Below are 25,158 nucleotides of genomic sequence, written 5' to 3'. Positions count from 1 at the left end.
TGCACACACCAATCAAACCTTTATTAATAAATGAATATCCCAATGTGGGGACAGAACAGATGTTTCCATGGGGGGGGGTTGCAAACCTGCTTTTTTTGACTAAGACTCTGGAGCATGAAGAAAAGAAACAGAAAGTACACGTGCTTCTTCTAGATGTCTGAAAGTGATCTTACTGTCATATGGCATGATAAATTGAAAAATGCATATTAATAGATTTTTTAAAAAATAATTTATGTTACCTTACATTATAAAAAAATATTCACGTGAAACATTTCATTGGGGAAAACTCACATGCTCCCAGTAAGTTCAATGGGACTTACTCCTAGTAAACTGTGCATAGAATTGCAGCAACATTATTTCTAAATGGAAATGTCCAAAGCTGCACTGATATATTGAACGCATGTGAAGGCTATGCTGCCGCCTTCTTCTTCAAATTATGAAACATGCAGTCCATGAACTCTGGAACAAAGCTGTCAAGTCACATGGTTTAGCTGTTGGTTTAAATGCTCACATTCATAGAAGATCTTCATTCCTGGCTTGAGGAGTCTGCAAAAGAGGCAAGACAGTCAAGTCCAACTATAAAGCACCCAAGAGATCATAGCCATCTAATTATAACAATGCTGTGGCAAACTTGTTATGGGCAAGGGTATACCTAGGGGTTGTTTAGGGCGGCCCCCGCCAAGGGCACAGGACCAGAGGGCAGGTGCAAAAATTATGCCTCTCCACTCTGGCTCAGAGTGGCTGGGAGCCCGCCTGCCTGTCTGCATGCTCTCTGAGCTGCTCGTCCACTACTCTGGGTGGCTGGGCGAGGGATGCAAGCTTCTCTGGTCACCTTGGCAGAGCAGTGCTATTAGAAGTGTGAGAGGAGGGAAGAAAGAATGATGGAGAGAGCCAGCAAGAGTTGCAGGAAGAGGAAAAAGACAGAAGCAAAAGCAGTGAGTGGAAGGAGGCAGGGAAGCAGATGGACCAATGGCAGAGGAGGAGAGGAGGTGGAGCAGTCACTGACAGAGCGTGAAAGGTGACAAAAAGCAAAGTTTTTGGGTTTCTGGTTCATGTTCTTTCCCAGCTTTAGAGGCACAGATATCTCCTTGTGAAAAGTGCAAGGGACTGGGGTGGGGTGGGGGCGTGTATGTACTGATACAGCAACTTACCAAGGGTGCCAGGGAGCCTAGGTCTGCCTCTGGTTATGGGGGAAACACCCCTCTCTAAAAATGGCTTTTAATTAAGTGCTACTACCACTTGTGATGAATTCAAAAAGACCCCAGAGGTTGTGTTCCTAGCAGTTCAAAGCACTTCACACTTGTGTTCCAGTTTCAATAGGTGAACACAATTTTGTGAGTCTTGGGACCCCAGCCTAGGGTCAGTGTTGGTGCAGCCACAGTTGATTGGAAGAGATGAAGGAATAATTTTAATATACTGAACTGAGAGAGAAATGGGGAGAGGGAAGGCAAACAAGAAAAGGCCATAGGGAGGTGGAGGGAGAAATGGGGTTTTAGACAGGTGCCTCATATGGGTTAAGGACCTCTAATTAAAGTGTTCGACAAGGTGGATCATTCATGGATTAAGCCTGCATGGTATCACTGCCATAAAATACATTGGCATGGGAAATAATGTAGTCATTGCTTAACCTGATTGCCCGCTGTACACTTTCAGGTGACCAATAACAGCAAAGCAGCAGCTGTTTTGGTTCGCTTGAGCAAAACCAAGCAAGAGTATTGTGGAAGCCTGAAGGCCAATTTATTGTGGAACAAGCCTTTGTGACAGAGCTAGGGTCTTCACCAACGTAAGGAGGGGCAGTCATGGCCTTACTGTAGTATGTGTGGTAGGCAGAGCGAGAGAAGGTGGTAGGAGCAGAACTTGCTCCTGCAGTAGGAGACCAGACATTTTATATGGCACCCTGAGTGAGGACAAAATTTGGCATCCCCTCCCTAAATATTCCTTATTTTCACTCCCTCCTCCCTCCTGCCTTCTGTTCTGCGCATCCATATAAATATAGGTATGATGGTGGTGGTGATGATGTTGATGATGCACTCCCGCTGCTCAGCATCCTGTGCAGAGGAACCCCCCTCGCCCCCTAAATCCAGTGCTACGTCTTCATGCTGTCTCCCCACTTTCTGTTTCTCTCATTCAACAAGACCCTGAGTATCCTGGTGATTCTCCAGAGGAGGTGAACACATGTGTGATGTGTTTATGTTGCCTTCTTGTGCCCAAAGACAAGAAGCAGAGGACTTCGTCCCAGAGCAGGTTCATGTGTGTGCATGTGTGCAATTACATTAGCACTGCTTCCATCTCCTCTAACACAAGAGGGGGTGCCAGTAGGTCTGTGACACTTCTATACAGCCCCACATGCCTGTGGAAGCATACTGGACATCCCTCCTTAGAAAGCGTCCCTCCAGATTGGATGCTGTTGTTAAAATAAACACAGATGCCTACTGGTTCCATATATGTGCTGACCGATCCAATTGGTGAAAGACGCAACATTTGTATAAACTCCTGGATAGCCAGTTCTTCCACAACCATGGCCCCAGCTTATTATTCCATTAAGGGTGTAGTAGCTTGACTCTTCTGATGGACAAACCAGTGGACCTCCTGAATCACCCTAATAAAAATGAATAGAGCTTAAAGTTAATGTATACTTATTGGTAAGTTGACAAGGAAAGATACTTTCAAGAGCCATCAGTGTGACCTCAGTTTACACATTCTGCATTTTCTAAATATTAAGGGGTATTGCTATTCATGTCCTTATCTTCAGACTGTAGGCTGAAGCTAGCAACAAAGAAATGAATGCAGCGCCTGTCTCCTGCAACCACCACTGTTGCCAGCTTTAAGCTGCTCATTCTTTTATCATTTGCCAGCACACAGTTATGACAGCAAGTAGGTGCTCAACAGAATGAAAGATAGCAATCTATAGAGCTCTGTTTCTGGATGGTTATGGTAAGAGACATTAGTGCAGAGTAAGGGAGAAGGAATTGTGACCAAAAATAATAATATTTCAGATGAGGTTTCCTGCCAACAAAACAGTTCCACTGACCTTCATATGAGACCTTCAAGCAGTTATAGACTAGATGCTGCAGCAAAGTGATGCTTTCCTGACTGCCTCACCCCTCACCACGCCTCACTCTGAAGAAGGGCCCTCTTCCTCAGAATGAAGCAGAGCACGGCAATGTCATTGCCACTAAGATAACAGCAAAACATTGTTTAAAAAACAGTGGGGAGGTGAAGGAACCACGGGAGGTGGAAATGGAGAGGCCACTAGCAGGAGAAGTCATGAGATATTGATTAATATCCACTGTCCTTGTTCAACAGCTTTCTCACTCATGGCTTTGCACATGCAAAAATCAAACATGCTTACGAGATCTTAGAAAATCAGATATGTCATCTCGGCTTCTACCATGACATTAATTAATTAGAAGACCTCTCATGGGGTAAATTTGCCTATCCCTAGTTTCATTTTTCCACTCTGTGTTTTAGTACTTGGTAGTTATGGCTACCCAAGAACCAGAAGAAGCTTTGCCTTGGCTCTAAGAAAGTTATGGGTCCCTGTTTTGCTGGGTGTTTGCAGAATTATTGCACAGACCTTGTTAATTCCTGGTTGAATAGAATACATTTACTCTGACTGCTTACTGTACACGCATCCTTTCCTCCTTCAGTAGGAAATCCGGCACAGAACATCCGCTTGTTCAGACCACCCGGATGGTTCGTATAGTATTTCTGACATTCTTCAGAAACCAAAATAGGAACTTCAAGTTGATGGAGTTTTCTTGAAAGTTCTCCATCTTGAGGGGTTAAAAAAGAGCACACTCAGCAAAAACTAAGATTCAGATATAAGCTCCTTAAATGTGAACTTAATTCTTTTGCAGTCCACATTTTCAGCTCATGAACCCCTCTTCTCCACCAGTCCCTAATGAAAAAGGAATGGCTAGTAATCATTCTGGCTAATAGATGAACACAAAATTCTTACTGAAAGGAAAATGCACTCACCTTCATAATGAATGCCCCAACCTGTAATGACACACACCCTGGAAGCCTCAACCTTTTCATCTTTCTCAGGTAGACACACAGGACGAACATAATGATTGAATTCTAAAGGCTCAGTGAGTTCCACCAGTGCAATGTCTGAATCTGTAGTCGTGGTGTTAAAATCTGGATGCAGAATGTATTGTTTGACCAATCTTTTCTGGAAATAGGAAAGCACAGCAGGATGATACATGGGAAGATGTCAGCAGCTCAAAGACTGCTCTACTCCTCTCCCCACCCTTTCCCCCCAACCTTATACTGTATACAACATCAAAGTGTCACATAAAACAAAACCAGTTTTAGAAAGGGCTTTATGATATGAAAGTAGAGAGAATGCTTGTACTATTGTAACCCAAGAAAATCCTCAATAAAAACAATTTTTACAAACACATTTCGGGTAGTTTATGCAATTGTCTGGACTCGGAATGATTGAGTATAGCGCAATCACTGTTTTAGAAAGAGAAGTTTTCTTTTTGTGATTGGCAGTCATAGAACAACATGCATACTGGTAATAACCTACTTCACTATAAAGTCCATCATGACAGATAGATAGATGATAGAGATGATAGATAGATGATAGATAGATGATAGATAGATAGATAGATAGATAGATAGATAGATAGATAGATGATAGATAGAGATAGATAGATAGATAGATAGATAGATAGATAGATAGATGATAGATAGATGATAGATATAGATAGATAGATGATAGATAGATAGATAGATGATAGATAGATGATAGATAGATAGATAGATGATAGATAGATAGATGATAGATAGATAGATGATGATAGATAGATGATGATGATAGATAGATAGATACCGTAGATAGATAGATAGATAGATAGATAGATGATAGATGATAGATAGATAGATGATGATAGATAGATGATAGATAGATAGATATAGATAGATAGATAGATAGATGATAGATAGATGATGATAGATAGATGATGATAGATAGATGATAGATAGATAGATAGATAGATAGATGATAGATAGATAGATAGATAGATAGATAGATAGATAGATAGATAGATAGATATAGATAGATGATAGATGATAGATAGATAGGCAGATGTATTTGAAAATACACTTCATGTAAAAGTCTTTTTCGTTTTGCTCCCACAGTCTTGGGGGAGGGGGTAGAATTTTTTGTGCATGTTGCAGGATAAGGACATGTTCCTTCCATAAATACAGACTAACTTGTACTAACCTGACTATTATGCTCTTGTTCTCCGATGTCGTGAGCTCCAGCAACCACACTCCAAAAATCTCTGTATTTTTCCCTTTGCAGAGAATGTAATTGGTTAAAAACAAACCCAGAAGTTTCTTCCAACAGTCTGTACCATTTTCATTCAAGAATGATAATATGTTACTTCCATCCACACAGGGATTCCGAATACACACAGAATAGGAACAAATTTGATTTGTGCTGAAGTCTAAATAAAGCAGGACTTGCTTCTGAGTAGATACCCACATTTTTTGTGGGTACCAAAGGAATATAAATCCTTCAGTCTCTTGCAATTTGGTATGTAGTCTGCCAAGAGCTCGCCAAACCTACACACATTTTCATTTATCTGCATGCTTTGCTATCCCTAGTTACTCTGAGTGTGATGACTAGTCTTCAGAACTTCTGGGGTGTTACCTTCTTTGAATTCTTCTATATGGTGGAAAATGGGGGTTGGGAGTTCATGTTATGGGAGACAGTGACATATTTTTAAAAAAATCCATAGGAGGCAGCAGCCCCTGTTTTCAAGTAGGGCATCTTCTGCATAGACGTGCACAGAATTGCACTCTAAGCATGCAATCCTATATACCAGTCTTCAGCTAATGCCTTCCAGGTGGATTACTCCCATCACCCCAGCCTGTCTAAATCTTCAGCAGGCTGGCAAAGGATGTTATACACACTTATCAATATGTAATCATAAGTAGACATTCATAGGACGACACTCTAACATAATGCATTTGTTAATGTGCTTTCCAAACTGTTCAAGCGCTGTGAACTATTGTTGCTAAGGCATAACATAGTACTTACATCCCTTTAAAACAGTGAGCAGCAGTCACCACCCATGTGCTTGTAAGAACTGCCCCTCCGCAGATGTTTTCTCCCAAAATCTGTATGCTTGCCTGCCAAGGCCAAGAATATGGTACAGCTTCTTCGCCTCCAACTATCCGACTGAAAAGAAACCTGGGCTGGTTGAATGCTACTCCACAAATGTCAGCTGGCAACAGAGAAAAGAGGGAAAGCTATTGCACATTGGAGAAAACAACAACCAACAACTTGTGCTTATTACGGAATAAGGCTGCCCACATATAAGTCTCACCACTCCTCCTCTCTCCCTTCTTTTCTTCCCCAACTTTATACTGTATACAACACTCAAATGTACAAGATCTGTAGAAAAGACTTTGCAACCTGAAAAAGACACAATGCACGTACTTTTGTAAACCAATAAAATCTTTAATATAAATAGTTTTTTTAAAAGGGGGGGGGAGGAAAAAGCTGCCCACATTTGGCTGATTCTACAGAGGCAGCTTCTATTTAATTTGAAAGTCTCACTGGATTTAGTAGGACTTGCAGGCAAATTATAGGATGGCATTTCAGCAGTGGCAAATGAAGCAGTTCATTGGCCAGGACAGACAACCAGCAGCCACAGCATGGTGATGGTGGAGGAGGGAGCCTTGCCATCTCTCTCTATCTCTTTTGGTTCCAGGAGCCACTACTGGTGGGAAGGAGCAGCTATCCCAGGCAAGTTTACATTTGCTGATCTTAGCAGCCTGCTTAGTCTTACAACAGGGGTCAGCAAACTTTTTCAGCTGGGGGCCAGTCCACTGTCCCTCAGACCTTGTGGGAGGCCGGACTATATTTTGGAAAAAAATAATGAACGAATTCCTATGCCCCACAAATAACCCAGCGATGCATTTTAAATAAAAGGACACATTCTACCCATGTAAAAACACGCTGATTCTCAGACCGTCCACGGGCTGTATTTAGAAGGCAATTGGGCCAGATCCAGCCCCCAGGCCTTAGTTTGCCTACTCATGTCTTACACTAACATAGTAACAGCAACAACTGTTGAATTTACAGACCACTTTGCAAAATAAACCCATCAATGTACTCAGTAAAAACAGAATTAAACACAGGATCACACATCCCAAGAAAAATAAAATCAGTTAAACCAACTCTAAAACAGGTAGGTAGCTGTGTTGGTCTGACGTAGTAGAAATAAAAATAAACAATTGTCCAGTAGCACCTTATAGACCAACTAAGTTTGTTCTGGTATAAGCTTTCGTGTGCATGTATCTGAAGAAGTGTGCATGCACATGAAAGCTTATACCAGAACAAACTTAGTTGGTCTATAAGGTGCTACTGGGCATTTTTATTCTTAGGTTTATTTCAACTCTAAAACAGTCAGGCTATCCATACAAATTTGAAAAACAGAACAAGTTCATCAGATATAAAACTGATCTTCCATAAAATGACTGGGATGCACCTCGGGGAAAGCCTTCCTAAACCAAAATGTCTTCCGTAGGCACCTAAACGTCATCACATGAGGTGCCTGTCTGATTTCAGCTGGTAATTGATTCTAGAGAGCTGGAGCTGCAACACTAAAAGCCCAATTTCTAGTTCAGGGTAAGTGCATCTCTGGGGCATGTGGTATTCTCAGCAATGCTCCATCTGAGGAGCACAGTTGCCAGGGAGGGATACTGCGGACAAGACTTTATGGTGGTGCCAAGTTTTTTAGGGCTTTAAATGATCAAAGCAAAATGTGAATGGTTCCTGGTAGCAAATTGGCAGCCAGCACATCTCCTTTAGCAGAAGCATTACATGGTGTCAATGGGGTAACACAATTTAGCTACTGCATTCTGAGCCAGCAGCAGCTTCTAGGTTAAGTCAAAGGGAATCACAGAACAGAGCATCCTGCAGTAATCCAACGTCACAGTGGCCAAGCCATCTCAGTCCAGGAACAGCTGCAACTGCCTAACCAACCAAAGCTGGCAAAAGGTACCCTTAGCCACCAAGGCCACCTGTTTTGCCAGGAGTTAAACTCAGTTCACTGGCCCTCATCCAGCCCACAGCTGTGGTCAGATACTGGTCCAGAGCCTGCATGTCCACTCCAAGTTCAGACATTATGGAGAGACAGAGTGATGCATCGTCAGCATACTAATAATACTTTGCTCCGTATCCCCACAATGATCTTTCCAGTTGTCTTCATATAGATGTTATTTAACTCTGTGATAAGATAGGGTCCTGCAGCATCCCATAGCATAAATGCCCCAGGGTGACTCTATGGAACCGACCCTGCAGGTAGGATCAGAACTACCATAAACTACCCTGACACCAGTTTCACAGAGCTGGTCTGGGAGGACACCATGGCCGATGGTATCACAAACCACACTGAGATGAAGCAAAATAATTAGACTCTCCTTGTTTTTCTCCCAGTGGAGGTCATTTATCCGGACAAGCTAGGCTGATTTGACCTCTAAACCAGGCCAGCCAGACTGAAATTGGTCAGGGTAACTCATTTCATCCAAGAATGCCTGCAGCTGTTCTGCCACAACCTTCTCAGTCACCTTCCCAAGAATCAGTGTATTAGAAACCGGCCAATGACTATTTCAAGTGCTACCCCTTTCACCACGCCCTGAAGCTGCCCAAAGGTGCCCTGCTGGCTAGGTTTTGTTTACCATGATTCAGATTGAGCATGATCAAGATTCACGCTTGTTCTGCATGAACTGTGGGATCAATATCGCTACAGAGTCATACAACTTTACCCTCAAAATGTCTTATAAACAGTGGGCCACAGAGGGCTCCAAGGAAACTCTCTCAGGCGCCAGGAACCTCTGAACCATTTGGAGGAGCTCCACTAGTTGGCTAGTAGAGGATGCAATGGAGGCAGTGAAGTCTGCAATATATTTTGGATTTGCCTTATTAGGAAAACACATTTTCCAGCCAGACTTGGTGTGTATGTAGAATATATAGAGTATCTAGAATACCTATAGAATATCTATATAGAATATCTATAAACCAAACCCTGGACTCCTCTCTACATTCATTTTGCCCTTTCCCTTCCCCTACCAAAGGATACCTTCACAGAAGATGATTTACCAGGAATGTCAGTTTCATTTGAGGCATCACTTATTTCCTCCGGAAGCATTACTTCACTGCTCGAATTTGATATGTTTAGATCTAGTTTCAAAAAGAAAGAGGGGAGAATCATTGTCAGAATTCCTCAAATAAACTTTCTTCTAGGGCTAGAATAATCCTCCATTTTCCATTACCTGCAACAGAGATGAACAAAAATCTGGCTTTGAATCCACCAAACGTCTCTGTCTCATCTGAATGAAACTTGACCAGCATGGTACTAGAGGAACTGACAACTGGTGCTGGGACAGCAAATCCACAGGATCGAGCTAAAGAAGGTAAGTGGCAAGGTTCACAGCAGAACAGAAATACCTTCCCTGCATCTCAGCATACAAAACATTAAATCAAACGGGTGTCGTAAAAAAATTGGCATCCTCTGTGCTGACAAACTCTTTATATGAACATTGGGTCAGATACCATTAAACTGATGCACTGTTGAAAGTCAGTGCAGTGAGTTCCACTAGTAAAACAGGGCTTCTCCCCTGCACCCTCCACAGATCTGCTCAGGGGGGTTGGGAGAACCCCCATAACAGGAGGAGAGGCAGGGGAGGAGGGAGAAAGTCTATTAAGCAGAAATGCTTGCACTAAAATGCTTGCTCAGTGTTGTATTACACCCTGTGTGTTAGGTCACTGCTACTATTTCCTTGATATAAATTAAAGGAATTTGTAGAATGAAAAAGTATAATGGACAGTTTCAGATGCTGACTAGAGGTTTCCCTGTAAGTTGTAATTATGTGTGTGTGTGTGTGTAATGCAAGATTAGCTAAATAGTGAAAAACAGTGTGACTACATGTGATGGCAACTGATCCCCTTGTTTAAAAGTGCAGCCTATCACAATCACTTGAAGAAGACTCACTCACTTGAAGTAGGGATGGAGGCCAGTTCTAAGAACCAAGTGTGTACATGGTGTGTAGTGAAATGAATCCATTTCTTGCAGCGTTGCCACACCATCCACTACTTTCTCCCCAACTGAACTTAGTTTGGGTACTGAAACCCAACTGGGAAGAAAGGGATCCTGGCAATGGACTCAAATCTCATTTAGTGCACAGCATTAGAAATAAGTATAAAAAACAAACCTATTTCATTATCCTTTGCAACATTTTCATACACTGTCACTGAGTCATAAGTGCAGCCTTCATTTTCCTCCAATTCAAAATTTTCATATGTGAGCTTAAAAAAAAAACCAACAGCAAAAGAACCTGAAGTTTATCAAACACAAAGGTTTAGTTTCAGATATTTTTCTTATTGGCCATAGATCATTCAGCAGTGTTACTAAGGAAACTAAATTGCTGCCCTGCCTATGGCAAGTAATAAAATACTATTTAAACAAGGCATAGATTAATGCTGCAATAAAGGCTGGAATAAATGTGCACATGGAGGCTTACTTCAGAATAAACATGCATAGGAATTCTCTGCACCCCCCCCCCCAAATGCAAACATTATCATTTATTATAATTTACAAATCAAAGCAGATCCACAGTTTACGCTTGACTGCAGTCTACAGTGCTTGCATGTATCAAAATGTGGGTAGCAACCTCTGGGGCCCCAAGGCCAAACGTCATTGTAGTCACTGGAGGCCTCCAATAAGACGTACATATATAACGTGAATACTGGGGAGTATTAACAGATAAGACATTAATACTTGGGAGCAGAGTACACACCAACATTTTAGAAATGCAAATTATATTGGGGTACTGGTCTATGATGACATTTGTAGAAGAATGTGATGAAAGATGGCTGGAGATGGTTGCTGCCAGAAGAAAAAGAGTATACTTCATTTTCTAGTGTCTGAAATTCATATTTGGGAATGAATTATTGATTTACCACAAGAATGTAAACAGAGGAGACAGCATCACATACAACCTACACCCCTATATTACACGAATATAGCAAAAGTGTCAGTGTCACATAGTACACCCAAAATGTATGAATGAGTTTGAAGACAGACAGGTTCAAAAGACACTGAAACAAGAAAAGAAAGAAAGAAAGAAAGAAAGAAAGAAAGAAAGAAAGAAAGAAAGAAATCCACACACCGTGGTATTCAACTAAGATTTGCTTAGAGGAGGTCTATTGGAGTTGATGGATCTGCCTTAGTCATGTTCATGAAGTTTTACCCTGAGTAAAACCTAGTTGAATACTACCCACCTGCATTTAAATGATATCCCAATGCAAGATATTATATGTTAACTAATAATAAAACAGCACCAAAATAAGGCAGCCTCATGAGCGAAATGTTACATTGCTTGTGAAGGTTGGAATCAAACTTATGGTGTTCAGAGGAAACCCTTTGTGCTGATATCAGTAAATCAGCCCTGCCTTGTACCTTGACCACGTGGTTTTCTGGAGCTTGAACAATCCATTGACAATCTGCCAGATTATTGTAAGCCTCAGGGTAGTGCATGCTTTGTACTGTTCCTTCCTCAAAAAGTATGGCAATAGATCCACAGCCAGAGTCTAGAAAGACAGTGAAGCAAAAGTAAAGTGAGACAATTTAAATAGCCCCTTGGCAAACTATAAACCACTGGAAGCTTTTGTGTGCTCATTATACTTATACAGTAATACCTCGGGTTAAATACTTAATTCATTCCAGAGGTCCATTCTTAACCTGAAACTGTTCTTAACCTGAAGCACCACTTTAGCTAATGGGGCCTCCCGCTGCCGCCACTGCACAATTTCTGTTCTTATCCTGAAGCAAAGTTCTTAACCCAAGGTACTATTTCTGGGTTAGCAGAGTCTGTAACGTGAAGCGTCTGTAACCTGAAGCGTATATAACCCGAGGTACCACTGTAGTAAAATATAAGGTGGTGGTTGTTTTATTTATTATTAAAGGATTGCTTCAATGGACTTCCAAGAGTCAATTTTGTAATAAGGAAACTTTCTAGATATGGGTATTTGAAGAATAGGGAGATGGTTGGGTTGTGTTTGCCCTTGATTCTTATAGACCAAGGGTGGCCAACTCCCAACAGACTGCAATCTACTCACAGAGTTAAAGACTGGCAGTGATCTACCCCCTTTTTTAGGGGTTCAGGTCAAAGTTGTTGAGCTGCTTTTAGGGAAGAGGAAAGCCCCGGGTTTTGGGGTGCAGGGCAATAAATGTCGAGCTTTCTTTAGGGGAGCCAAACTTGTTGAGCTTCTTTGGGGGGAGCCAGTGATCTACCAAAGACGTTCAGTGATCTACCAGTAGATCATGATCTACCTGTTGGATGTGCCTGTTATAGAGTCATTTTTTCCTTCAGAGGTCTTCAGAGCTAAGTCTGTAAAGGACTCATGTGGTCCACTTATATTAATAATTGTGTAACTGCTCAGTTCTTCACCATCAAACCCTTCTGTATGGTAAGCCTGTGTTCTAATTGCATCTCGACCAATGACTGCTAAAGCTACAAATCATAGAATCTCCCTAGAGCACTCCCATGTAAGGACTGGTAAGGTGCAAAAAAAGTATCGCAATTAATAAAGTAACAGATCTAGTGCCTGTAATCCATATATATTGTGAAGCCTCCTTGGCCTCTCATATATTATTAGAAAGTATTGATACTTACCTTGAAGAGAATCTGGCTCAATAGTTTGGTATATCATAGAGAACCCAGATCCGTGTTCTTTGTTATCAGATACAAATTTTAGCGTTAGGCTATTGGAACCAACCAAAATCGGTAACGGGGGCTCCTGGCCACAGAATTTCCCTGAAAGACGTTAATTTTATCAATGTAATTTTGCTAATATTTACCTGAGTGGTTCTACTAATGTGAGAAGAACCTGCTGCTAAGTAGGTATGCTTAGGACCATAGTATTCGAGCCAGTGATGTGTGATCAGTGGACTAGGGAGACGAGTCCCCTAAATGTTCCCCTGGGGCCTCCTTCGTAATCCAGGAAGCTTCTGTCTGGCTTATACAATGCTCTGACGAGTTCAAGAGTCTGCCTCTGCCATCTTCCCAAAGCCCACCCAGCTTGGGGAAGAAGGCAGGAGAGCTCCAACATATTATCAGAGCACTGGCACCTCCTTCCCAAAGCCTGGGATGCTTCTGCCCAGGTTACAGAGGGAATCACAGTGCTTGCACAATGTCAGGATGTTGGGGCATCCCATACGCAATATCCCCCCCACCCCCTGTCACCTTTGCAAGCTGGCACCTCTGGCCCTAACTGTTCCCCTTCAAAAAAAAATGTCACTGCACACCACTACTGTACAACAAGAATGTGTAACCTGGTGGTTATATAAGATCCAGAAGGAGAAGAATCAACCCAAAAATGCTTCAATATATGTCAGGCTCAACCTAGCATTTGTATCCAGATTTCAGTTGTGTTCATTGCGGGCATCTTAGCAGCAAAGCTTCTGCCCCCGAAAACAACTCTGAATACTCAGCTCTGTCTAAGTTTCTGGAGCATCATTACACATGAAATTCCAAAATCCCTTCAGAAAGGAAAAGCAAGGTCAGGATCGGGCCATCTTAAGCAAGGCAGATGAGAGAGGTGGATAACTCTTTCCTGTCTTCTTATTCTCTGCTCAGCTGGCCACGCACCATTTTCAACTGTAACTTTTGTCAACGTGAAAGTGAGTTCAGTCAGTGTGGGTAAGGGCCCTCCAACATCAATGAGGGAAAGCAAAGAGCAACTCCTCTACATTCGTACCCTCCCCTAGGCTGTTGGGCATGGGCGGCCTCACTCAGTGTCAGGCATACTGGGAAGCAAAGCACTACTATGGTAGCCAAGACTTCAGAGGAAAATAGGGGTGATTTTTGTGTTCATGACACAAAGTCCCCATAGGTGAAATTCCTGTTTGGACAGGTCATTAATGCACATCATGTGTTCACTTCAGTACGGCATGTGCTGGCACCAAATTTTGATATCATATCCAACTTTTCAACTATACAAGAACCGCCTGCTTTTCATTTGGGAAAAAGTGCAGTCTGGCGCCTTATATATTTCGAAGAAGACACTCACCAAGGAGCCTGTTGTCCTTAGAAATCACTGACAAGGCATCATAGTCACAGTACATATCGGATTCCACATCAAAGCGGGTAAAATTCAGCAGTATATGCATTCCTTCTGGGACGAGCAGAGTCCAAACGCACAACCTGGATTGATGCACAAGGACTGAATTCTAGTTGGCAATCAATAAAGCACAGGTGCATGAGACCAGGTACAGTTTCTGAAAAGGGACTTCAGCTACTCACTGGTTGTCCTGGTAAAAATGCTTAGGATGATCAGGGAAAACAAGCTGTCCTTCATTGCCAGGGAGTTTGCCATCTTGCACACTGCATGATGCTGTGATATGGATATGAAGATATCAAGATTTATTGGTCTAACAGATATGCAGTGCAAAGACAAACAAAACTAAGCATTACGAAAATAATCATTTCTAATCCATACTTTTTAATCATACACAAGAAATCTTGGACTCTGCCAGTACATACTTAGTTCAGGAAGGCATTTTCCAGCACATTATACTCACCTGTAGAGCTTTTCATTCTGATATCTAATTAAAAAGGAAAAGAGAAATATCCTAGTGAAGAACTATTAATGTTATGGCAAATCAGAAATGTAATAATGAATTTGTAACAACCAAACATCTATTGCTCCCTTTGGGCCTGACTCCATATAACAAGGATGTCCTAAGCAGGTTTCCTCAAACTCGGCCCTCCAGATGTTTTGAGACTACAACTCCCATCATCCCTGACAACTGGTCCTGCTAGCTAGGGATCATGGGAGCTGTAGACCAAAAACATCTGGAGGACCAAGTTTGAGGAAGCCTGTCCTAAGGCAATATATTCATCAACAACTGTACTGGAACAGTTCTAAGTGGAACTCACAGCAGCTGTCATGACGGTAAAGCTGCTGAAATCAAACTGATAATAATAATTTGTAATAATTTTATTATTTGTACCCTGCCCATCTGATAGGGTTGCCCCAGTCACTCTGGGCAGCTTCCAGCATATATAAAAACATAAGGGACAGTATTATCTGCCATACAACCCAGTCAAAACTGCAATTATTAGTTTTACAGAAGAATCAACTTCCCCATACCACCCCAACAGGTTATGTTTTTCTGTTGGGTTGGCAGCATTGAAGAAAAGATTTAGGGTTGTTGCCGACAAATTAATCCTGTTCACAAAAGGACTTCCATTTGTGCAATGGAACTTCCATTCCCTCTCCTCCCCCCTCCCCCAAATGGTCCTGGGGCTTTCTCTAACCTTCTGCAGTAGATTTCAGGGAGATGCAGGAAGAGGAGAAGGAAAGGGGCTTCCACTACAGAAGTGATAATCCTTGTGCAAATGGAAAAACTTTGCTGGATACCACGCCTTAATATGTGAATTAGGCAGAAGGTGATTAATATTGACTACCGGTGTTGATATGTTGCTGAATCCAAGGGAGCACCTTGGTAAGGTCTGTAAAAACTCCTGGTGTTCCTCTTCTGTTATACTTTTTTTTTAGGTTTTGCATCCAGCCGCGAGCACACCCATAGCCCCATGAGGTCACCCCAACCAGGGTCCAAGAACCATGCTCACGCATGCACACCAGAGATCCCCCAGAGTCACCCTGCAGGGAAAAGAAACAGATCCAAATGAGGCATATATAAAGCACTGCATGCAAGTATTTTAAGCGATCCTTCAAAAGTACACCCTGCAGTTGTCCAATGGACAGGACTGCCCCTGCCATGTGGCAGTTTGGAGTGATCTGTTTAAGGCAAAGCTATGAGGATGGGGGGGGCGTGGGTGGCACTGTGGGTTAAAGCACAGAGCCTAGGACTTGCCGATCAGAAGGTTGGCGGTTCGAATCCCTGCGACGGGGTGAGCTCCCGTTGCTCGGTCCCTGCTCCTGCCAACCTAGCAGTTCAAAAGCACGTCAAAGTGCAAGTAGATAAATAGGTACTGTTCTGGCTGGAAGGTAAACGGCGTTTCCATGTGCTGCTCTGGTTCGCCAGAAGTGGCTTAGTCATGCTGGCCACATGACCCGAAGCTGTACGCTGGCTCTCTCGGCCAATAAAACGAGATGAGCGCCACAACCCCAGAGTCGGCCACGACTGGACCTAGTGGTCAGGGGTCCCTTTACCTTTACTATGAGGATGGGGAAAAGGAACAGAGGAAGGCAAGAATTTATGTCTGAACGCTACAGATGTTTTCATAGCATTGGCTGTACCAGTGGGATGGGACACCATTTGAGTTTTGCTTCGGGCAGCAAAATGTTTTGGGCCTGAAGTGCTTGTGATGGACTGCTGCTTCATGAAAAGGAGTCTAACAGTGGATGTCGAGAGTGGAACTTAGGATCTTCTGCATGAAAAGTATGAGCTCCATCTCTTTGCTCTGTTCTTCCTGCCCCATCAAAAGATGGAAAGGCAGGTAGATGGGAAGAAAAGGCTCTTCATTTTACCAACCTGGCAGGCATCCTTTCCACCATCTGGAAACCCAGCACACATTAGAGTGTCACCCTGAACAGGTTTCTTTAAAGTTGACAATGCTCTAGAACATTCATTGTGGTCTAGGATGGGCAACTGCACTTCATGCAGGACTTCAGGGAGGATACCATCTAGAAAACAAGCACACCGTAAGAAACAGTTTTATAGCAAGTTACACTATTGGCCCATTTTTCTGACAGCAGCTCTCCAGCACCTCAGACAAAGGTTTTCCCCATCACCTATTGCCCCACCTTTTATTTCTTTTAACTGGTGATGCCAGGGCTAGAACTTGGAAGACCTTCTGCATGACAAGCAGGTGCTTTCCACAAAATGCCCAAGCCAGACAGCGAATGGTGTTGGTGGAGGAACAGTACATTACAGCAAGGGAGACAATAATTTTTTCAGCCATTCATTCAATGTGGCTTCCACAGAAAAATATGGCAAGTGACACTACAAGAAGTAGAGCCAAGGCAAATTTTGGAATATTCAGTGTGAGGTCATTGGACATTGCAGGGGGGGGGGTATAGTTATGCCCTTCCTTCGTTAAGACATTTTAAACAAAACAAAAATAAGAACAGGCTTTTGAATATCTCTTTGCAGCAGTATCCAGTATTTGCTCACTAAGAAGCTTGAATAATGACATCAATTTGGAGTTGACATTGTACACTGGAAGAAGAAATGTTTACCCAAAGCTCCTTAATTGTGAGAAGGGTCACCTTTCTTGAGCCTCTTCAGTTTGTCATTGCTTCTCTCTTCTCTGCTGTAACGGCTTCAAAACCACTCCCCACCCCCCTTCTCATTTATTATTGTACCTTTGTTTCAGCATATAGGAAGTCTTAACCAGTTGGGGATTGTGTTGCAAAGGGATGAATCACAAAACACCAACTCGCATCAAAAAAATTTACACAGCTGCTTTGATATGGCCATGCTTCCAAAAGTAATAGCTTAGGCTTACTTTCTCTTAGGCGACCCCAGCCAGAAGTGACACATATATATCCTGGATCGAACGTTTCATTGGGTTCAGGAAGACATACTGGCCCAACTGTTGAACCTGCCATGAACACAGTGGCATATTGGAATATTAATGTGTGACATATTAGAATAATGTTAATTTAAGTCCCAACCCTTTTCAGCTCCAAATGAAAAGCAACATCACACAAACTGTTAAACTTTTTGGTTTTGTGTGCTTCTCAAATGTATGTAACTCAGAAAAACCTGAATACAAGCCCTTTCTTTCTCTCATCCATAAACAAGCCACAAAGAAATACGGTTCTATAGGACCATAAAGATTACTGCAAGATCCCCATATCTCTCAAGTCCCAGTCCCATACAGCAGTGTGTGAGCCATTTCCCCATGATGTGACCCCACTTTGCTTAGAAAATTGCCTTATACCACGTTATTGTACTGGTTTATCTAGCTTCTGGCTGTATATGACTTTAAAGCACATTCATAGTACATTTCCTGCCCCCTAGCCAAGAATTCTGGGCACTGTCATTAGTCTAGTGCTGTTGGGAATTGCAACTCTGTGAATGCCCAGAATTATTTGAGGGAAAGAATGTGTTTCAAATGCACTTTAAAGTTTTAATATTGTCTACAGTGACTGGTGGTGCTCTCTCCAGGGATTCAGGACACAAACAGTAGTTACTAGACCTTTGCAGCCCTTGCAGTCTGCACAGTGGGAGCTATGCTCTGAATCCACCGGATAAATGGGTGAAAAAAACACAATTATCAAGGACATAGAAGATCAAGTCTTGCTGAAGAAAGATCAGCATGGCTTCTGCAAAGCTAAGTCCTGCCTCGCTAATCTTTCAGAGCAAGGATGAGAAAACTTTGTACAGTAGGCTGCATTCTAATCACCCAAAAGTCAGAGGTTACTAAAACACACTCACATCCAGGCCAAGCAAGGGACATTATCTACACAGCTATCAAAGGAGAGGGTGTCTTGTTCATCCCAGTGAGAGAGACAGAGAAGGGGAGATGGGATATGCAGAGCAATCATATTTAGAAATAAAAAGGTAATGGTAAAGGACCCCTGACAGTTTAGTTCAATCACAGAAGACTGTGGGGTTGCGGCACTCATGTCACTTTACAAGCCGAGGGAGCTGGCGTTTGTCCACAGATAGTTTTTCCGGGTCATGTGACCAGCATGACAAAGCTGCTTCTGGTGCAATGGAACACCGAAACCAGAGCAGTGCATGGAAGCACTGTTTACCTTCCTGCCAGAGCGGTACCTATTTATCTACTTGCATTTTTTGTTGTGCTTTCAAACTGCTAGGTTGGCAGGAGCTGGGACTGAGCAAAGGGAGCTCACCCCATTGCAGGGATTTGAACCACCGACCTTCTGATCTGCTTTTTTTGCAAAACAAAAAAAATATGAAGTTTTTGAGCTATTTTTAAGGAAATTCACCAAAATCTACACTTCCGACATGGGTTGCTACTCGTCCAGATCTCCCCAGACATTTAACTGCCTGGGTGCTGTTTCCAACAGTTGAATCTTGGCCATGTCTGGGAAATTGTGGATCTATTGCAACTCTAATTTAACTGTATTATGTGGGACCCGCTATGTAGCTAGGATCTCCCCCAAAAGACAATCTCAGTGAGCTAACCACATTCCACATGTCAGAAATTTTGCGGTGTTATCCTTTACAATTTCTCAAATTCCCAAATGTACCCAGGGGTACAAAAAGATTAGTCAGATTCAGAGACCAGGCTGTTTGAAGGACTGCCTGTTGAGGCATTAAGACAATTGCAGACTAGCCGGTACCAGAAATAGGATTTCCTCAGTGGGAGCCCTACATCTGTGAAACTGCCCCCTTGAGAAGATCACTGTACCAGCTGCTTTCGTTGTTTTTTAAAGACCTCAATATTTTTTTATTACTGCTTGTGTTTGTCTGAATTGTATTGTATGGGGACTGAGTGGGGAAACAGCCTCCTGCTAGTCCTTTTAAGTGCATGGCTTTACATGTTGACATTATGATTATTGTCTTCCAGCTCTGCTTGTGGGCTTCCCAGAAGCATTTGCTTGGCCACTGTGAGAAACAGGATGTCAGATTCAGTGGTTTGATCCAACAAAGTTATTTGGGGGGCGGGGAGACACCTGCTTCGCAAGATCTCTCTCCTCTTTGCTTCCTGTACTCTCAGTTCAGCACACTAGAGAGAGATTGTGAGAAATTACTTGGTGGGCATGCCAGTACTTATTTATTTGCCACATTTTTCTTGGCAGCCGATTTCGCAATGGCCACAGCTTGATTCATGACCAAGTCACATGACCCAGCTGGCATGCTGAGAGTGGTTGAGTTGTAAAGCTGGTCATATGACAAATCAATCACACTACACTCGCCTTGAGAAACAAATTAATCTACACAGTCCACAATATCCCCATCAATTTGGTCCTAGAGTTCTCCTGAATAAAGCAATGAAAAGGCACCAGTTCTGGCAATGAAATTTGTGATTCACCTATGCTTTGTGATAATAAATTATTTTCCCTTGAGTATTACAAATAATGTTTATAACAGGCAGGTAATTGTATACAAGATTACCATATTTAAAGTGACCGTTCATTCTCAGAAGGGCAATGTCATAATCCATTGGTTTCTTCACATTAAATTTTGGGTGTCTGGTGATAGATTTTACATGTAGGGTTTGCTCTTCCTGCTCTTTCTGGCGCAAATCATGCTCTCCAGCAGTTACGGTCAGGGAGCCAAGCAGGTATCTGCATAGTGGTAGAAAACCATTATAAAAAAGGGGGGGCTGATTTTCATCTTTTGAAACAAAGCCAAACAAAATACAGAAATAGCATCACATAGCACCAAACCCTAAATATTTCATTTATGCATTTATATTTATTTTATGACTTTATATACTGCCTTTCAGCAGCTGCTTTCAGGTGCAGTGCACATTTTTTAAAAGCTATGAAAAATATATAACAAAACAACCACCTGGAATTTTTGGCCTTCAAGTGAAATTCCCCATCTGCACCTGCTTACAAAAGAATGGAATTCTCTATCTGTACCTGCTTACAACGCAGTGAGCAGCTGTGATTATCCACTGAGAGGAAACAAGGGTTCCTCCACAGAAATGACGATTATTTCGTTTCAAGGAAACCTGTGCCATAAAGAGAACATGTCACATTAGAAAATGCAAACCTTTTCTTATTGCATCTGCAAAAGCAAGACAGAAAACAGAAGAGGTGCCATGCATGTCCCAACATGGTGATTGTTGGCATTCACATTTGAATGTTTACAATCCTGATTGAATTTTGCTAATGTCTGAAAATGGGGGGGGGGGGTGTATGCACGCGCACACACACACCAAATTACTAGGGATATGTAGCAGAAGTGAATGCTAACTATCACATTCTCCTATAGAACTCTTACTTTTCAAAGCTTCTCAGTATCTGTCTTGTAATGCAAACATTCACATGCAAAGAAGTGATAAGTAGACAGTACTAAAATAATCCTGCCACCTTAGTATTTTTCTCCTTCCCTCTCTCCCTATGTTTCAGTGAATGTCTACATTTACATGTTAACCTTCATGCTCATCATATCTTAGTCGTTCCCTGTAGCAGAAAGAATGAGGGGAAGGGTAAAGGAGACAAAATGAGTATTATGTGGAATATTGGAACCAGAAGTACTGCTGGAGATTCCCATAGAAGCCTGTGTCAAAGTTGCCATGCATGTGGGGTTTTTATTTATTTTAGGAAACTTCAGATAAATGGTCCAAGGAGGCTTGCTGAAGCAGAAGATGACTCATTCTCAGTCCCCTCTCTAGCTAGAAGGAGGCAGCAAGCTAGCTGAGAACAGAAAACAAAAGAAGCATTCTGGGGCAATTAGATTACAAGACACATACATAGAAGCTGGAAAAGATCAGGGCCTTTTGGGCTTTTGCTTCTTTCTGGAGATCTGATGTGGGGAAGCATTCTTGGCTATCATCTGTTTAAACACTTAAGCTGTGTCTCCCCCTATGTTCTACTTGTATATCTGCAAAATTCAAATATTACAGGGCACTCATTAAAAAGAAACACTTCTTTTACCACTGATTTTTGATCTGAAAGATCTGTTTAAATAGTAGACCATATACTCCTACAGACTCCCTTTCACTGAAAATTAAGGTTACAATCCTAGACCTTGTTTACTTGGGTGTGAGCTCAATGGGTCTTACTTCTGAGTAGACATGCTTAGGGTTGTATTCTCAGTGTATCTTCCGATGGGGCTTCATAGTATTTATTTTTTTATTAAATTTATATCTTGCCCTTCTTCCCAAAGGGAGTTCCGGGTAGCAAACAACAAGTGACTTTGTAGGCAATATATGAATCACAACCGTTTTCCAGCAACCAAGAGAGAATGGTGATTCTTGCCACCTTCAAGCAATACCCTGGTTTTTTTTGGTCCGTCCTTCCCCTCACATCCATGATAAGCTAGGCCAGCCTTCCGCAAAAGTCTACTGACTTCTAGATGTTTGGGGCTACAGCTCCCATGAGCACTAGTCAGCATGGCTAATGGGCAGGGATGATGGGAGCTGTAGTCTGGGACAGAAGAGTGACTAGTGGGGTGCCACAGGGTTCTGTCTTGGGCCCGGTCTTATTCAACATCTTTATCAACGACTTGGATGATGGACTCAAGGGCATCCTGATCAAATTTGCAGATGACACCAAACTGGGAGGGGTGGCTAACACCCCAGAGGATAGGATCACACTTCAAAACGACCTTGACAGATTAGAGAACTGGGCCAAAACAAACAAGATGAATTTTAACAGGGAGAAATGTAAAGTATTGCACTTGGGCAAAAAAAATGAGAGGCACAAATACAAGATGGGTGACACCTGGCTTGAGAGCAGTACATGTGAAAAGGATCTAGGAGTCTTGGTTGACCACAAACTTGACATGAGCCAACAGTGTGACGCGGCAGCTAAAAAAGCCAATGCAATTCTGGGCTGCATCAATAGGAGTATAGCATCTAGATCAAGGGAAGTAATAGTGCCACTGTATTCTGCTCTGGTCAGACCTCACCTGGAGTACTGTGTCCAGTTCTGGGCACCACAGTTAAAGAAGGACACTGACAAACTGGAACGTGTCCAGAGGAGGGCAACCAAAATGGTCAAAGGCCTGGAAACGATGCCTTATGAGGAACGGCTAAGGGAGCTGGGCATGTTTAGCCTGGAGAAGAGGAGGTTAAGGGGTGATATGATAGCCATGTTCAAATATATAAAAGGATGTCACATAGAGGAGGGAGAAAGGTTGTTTTCTGCTGCTCCAGAGAAGCGGACACGGAGCAATGGATCCAAACTACAAGAAAGAAGATTCCACCTAAACACTAGGAAGAACTTCCTGACAGTAAGAGCTGTTCGACAGTGGAATTTGCTGCCAAGGAGTGTGGTGGAGTCTCCTTCTTTGGAGGTCTTTAAGCAGAGGCTTGACAACCATATGTCAGGAGTGCTCTGATGGTGTTTCCTGCTTGGCAGGGGGTTGGACTCGATGGCCCTTGTGGTCTCTTCCAACTCTATGATTCTATGACATCCAGAGGGCACCAGGTGGAGGACTGCTGAGCTGGAGACCTTAGATCTTGGACTAAAACTGTAACTGGGAGGGATATGCTCACCTGCCATGGGTGAGAACCTTGTTGCACCTGGGTCCCGCCAACAATCCGAGAGAGATAGCTATAAAGATGCCATGAATTTGCTTCCACTTTCTGCCCACACTTGGAATCTGAAAGGCATAAGAACAAGGGTGCAGAAAAGGGAGGGGGAGGGCAAGACATCTGGATGTCATTCTCCAGTTTTTTGCATAAGATGCCAAATAACTTTTCACTTCCAGATGGTACTAATTGAAGTTTTCCCATTAATATCTAATAATCTCTATTATTTCTAATCTTAGGCTGTTATCCTTCATCTATGTATGTCAGAATAATCCTACTGAACTCAGTATAACTTACTTCTGAGTAGAGAAGGCTTGCACTGCAAGTCACTATGAACGCAGTGAGTAAAACTCAAGTAACTAGCAAAAACAATCAACACGCAAGGTTCTAAATTTGAGAAGTGCACTCAAACTTTGTGTTTTCATTCTGCTGGTTGACCTTCGCAAAGAAAAATAGCTCAATATATATGTGTATGTTTAACAAACATAACAACATCTATGCACAGACCTCTATAGAAATGGTCTTATTGGGATTTCAAATGGACTACCTTTATCCAGCAGGGGAATAAAAAAGAGAACCCAGGCTTCGAGGTGTGTTTGTCATAGCTTATTTTGGAAATATACACAGTGGTTAACCAGTTACATTCTCATGCCAAATAGAAGTGAAATATCTTCACAGAATTGAAATGGAAGTGAAATATCACTCTCCGGAAAAGTTTGCTATAGCTAGAAACCACTGTGAAGTTATAACAGATTTGGCTTTATCAAAGGTCCAGCAGCACTTTTGTTTGCCTCTATGGCTTCTATCTATCACATAAACATCAAAACTGATATACGAATAAGTAAAGTTCAGGAAAATATACCGGTATTCATCATACAAAGTTTCACGAATAGCCTATGTCCAGGATCATAAAGGAAGTATGCACTACAATACATTTGCTATTCTTTAAGAAGAAACAAGTGATTTCATTGTTTTGATGCATGAATTCCACATGGCAACTCTTCTGAAAAATTATAAAGTTGATTCATATACAATACAGGCATGTCCAAAGTCTGTGGCAGTTCATTTCCTGGGGTAAAATCCTAAAAAAAAACACCCTCAACAACTTCAACCCTTTAAAAAGCTCAACAACTTCAATCCTAAAGAAAAGATTAACAACTTTGGTCGGCCCTCACGGCCCTTCGCTTCATTAAATCTGGCCTTCTTTGAAAAAAGTTTGGACACCACTTATACATGCAATGGCTTGCTTTTCTTGCATTACACTATGCATGTAGCTGCTGTCACAGGGCATTTGAATCCGCTCCTTAGGCAAGGCAATTTGGACTAGGGGAGGGAAATCACTCCACCCCATGCAGAAGAGCTGCAGCTGGGATGAAATTGAGAACTAAAAAAAAAAAGTGTTTCTAGATTGCTGCTATTTTTGAGTGGGATTCAATCACACAGGCAAATTCAGGTTTCACACTTATAATGGATTGGAAAGTCTTGCACAACAAACCCACTTCCTCAACAGACTGAACTTTCTGCAGTAAGGAAAGCGAGGGGGAAATGCACTGGGAAATGCGAAATGACATTGCGTCGATGCAAGTGTTATCAAACCTCCGCACAAATGGATGAGAAGGAATGCTCATTAAACAGCCAACGTCTAATCTCCCTCGAAATAAACCAGGCTGGGGGCACTCCGAGCGAAGACAACATCTGTTAATCATGCGGTAATGTGGATCTATGCTGTTAGAAAACATTTAAAGACAAGCACGAAATCATAGCCATACCTTGCTGATTAGACACTGGTGCAGAGCTTCCTTCTCCAAGATACACTGTCCCAAGCATAAGTAGCAGCAGATCGCCCGAGGACACTGGCATTTTCAGGCTGTAAGTGACTAAGTTAAACAGCGTGGAGAACTTTATAGTAGCAAAGAAGAAGCTATAACACAGTGGGAGAGCAGTCGCAGTATAATTAAAGTGTAGGTTACTCAT

General features: G+C 42.3%; 1 protein-coding gene across 1 annotated transcript; it reads right to left on the bottom strand.

The window, feature by feature from the left end:
- Window positions 1-25,158, bottom strand: OVCH2 (ovochymase 2; the record flags this gene model as incomplete). The annotated part of the gene is made up of 21 exons (XM_083424753.1): window positions 1-546; window positions 2,434-2,599; window positions 3,625-3,776; window positions 3,982-4,177; window positions 5,237-5,309; window positions 6,059-6,245; window positions 9,128-9,208; window positions 9,301-9,432; window positions 10,240-10,333; window positions 11,487-11,617; window positions 12,703-12,843; window positions 14,099-14,232; window positions 14,332-14,422; window positions 14,610-14,633; window positions 15,499-15,694; window positions 16,530-16,681; window positions 17,506-17,601; window positions 20,091-20,263; window positions 20,564-20,655; window positions 23,149-23,255; window positions 24,954-25,158. 21 exons carry the CDS (start codon window positions 25,156-25,158, stop codon window positions 527-529), a joined length of 2,643 nt encoding a protein of 880 aa, XP_083280879.1. The 3' UTR covers window positions 1-526.

This window comes from Podarcis tiliguerta (genome assembly GCF_965153285.1).
Source record: "Podarcis tiliguerta genome assembly, chromosome: 1".
NCBI lineage: Eukaryota > Metazoa > Chordata > Lepidosauria > Squamata > Lacertidae > Podarcis > Podarcis tiliguerta.
Note: the sequence above shows the minus strand (reverse complement) of the source record. Positions and strands in the feature narration are given on the sequence as shown.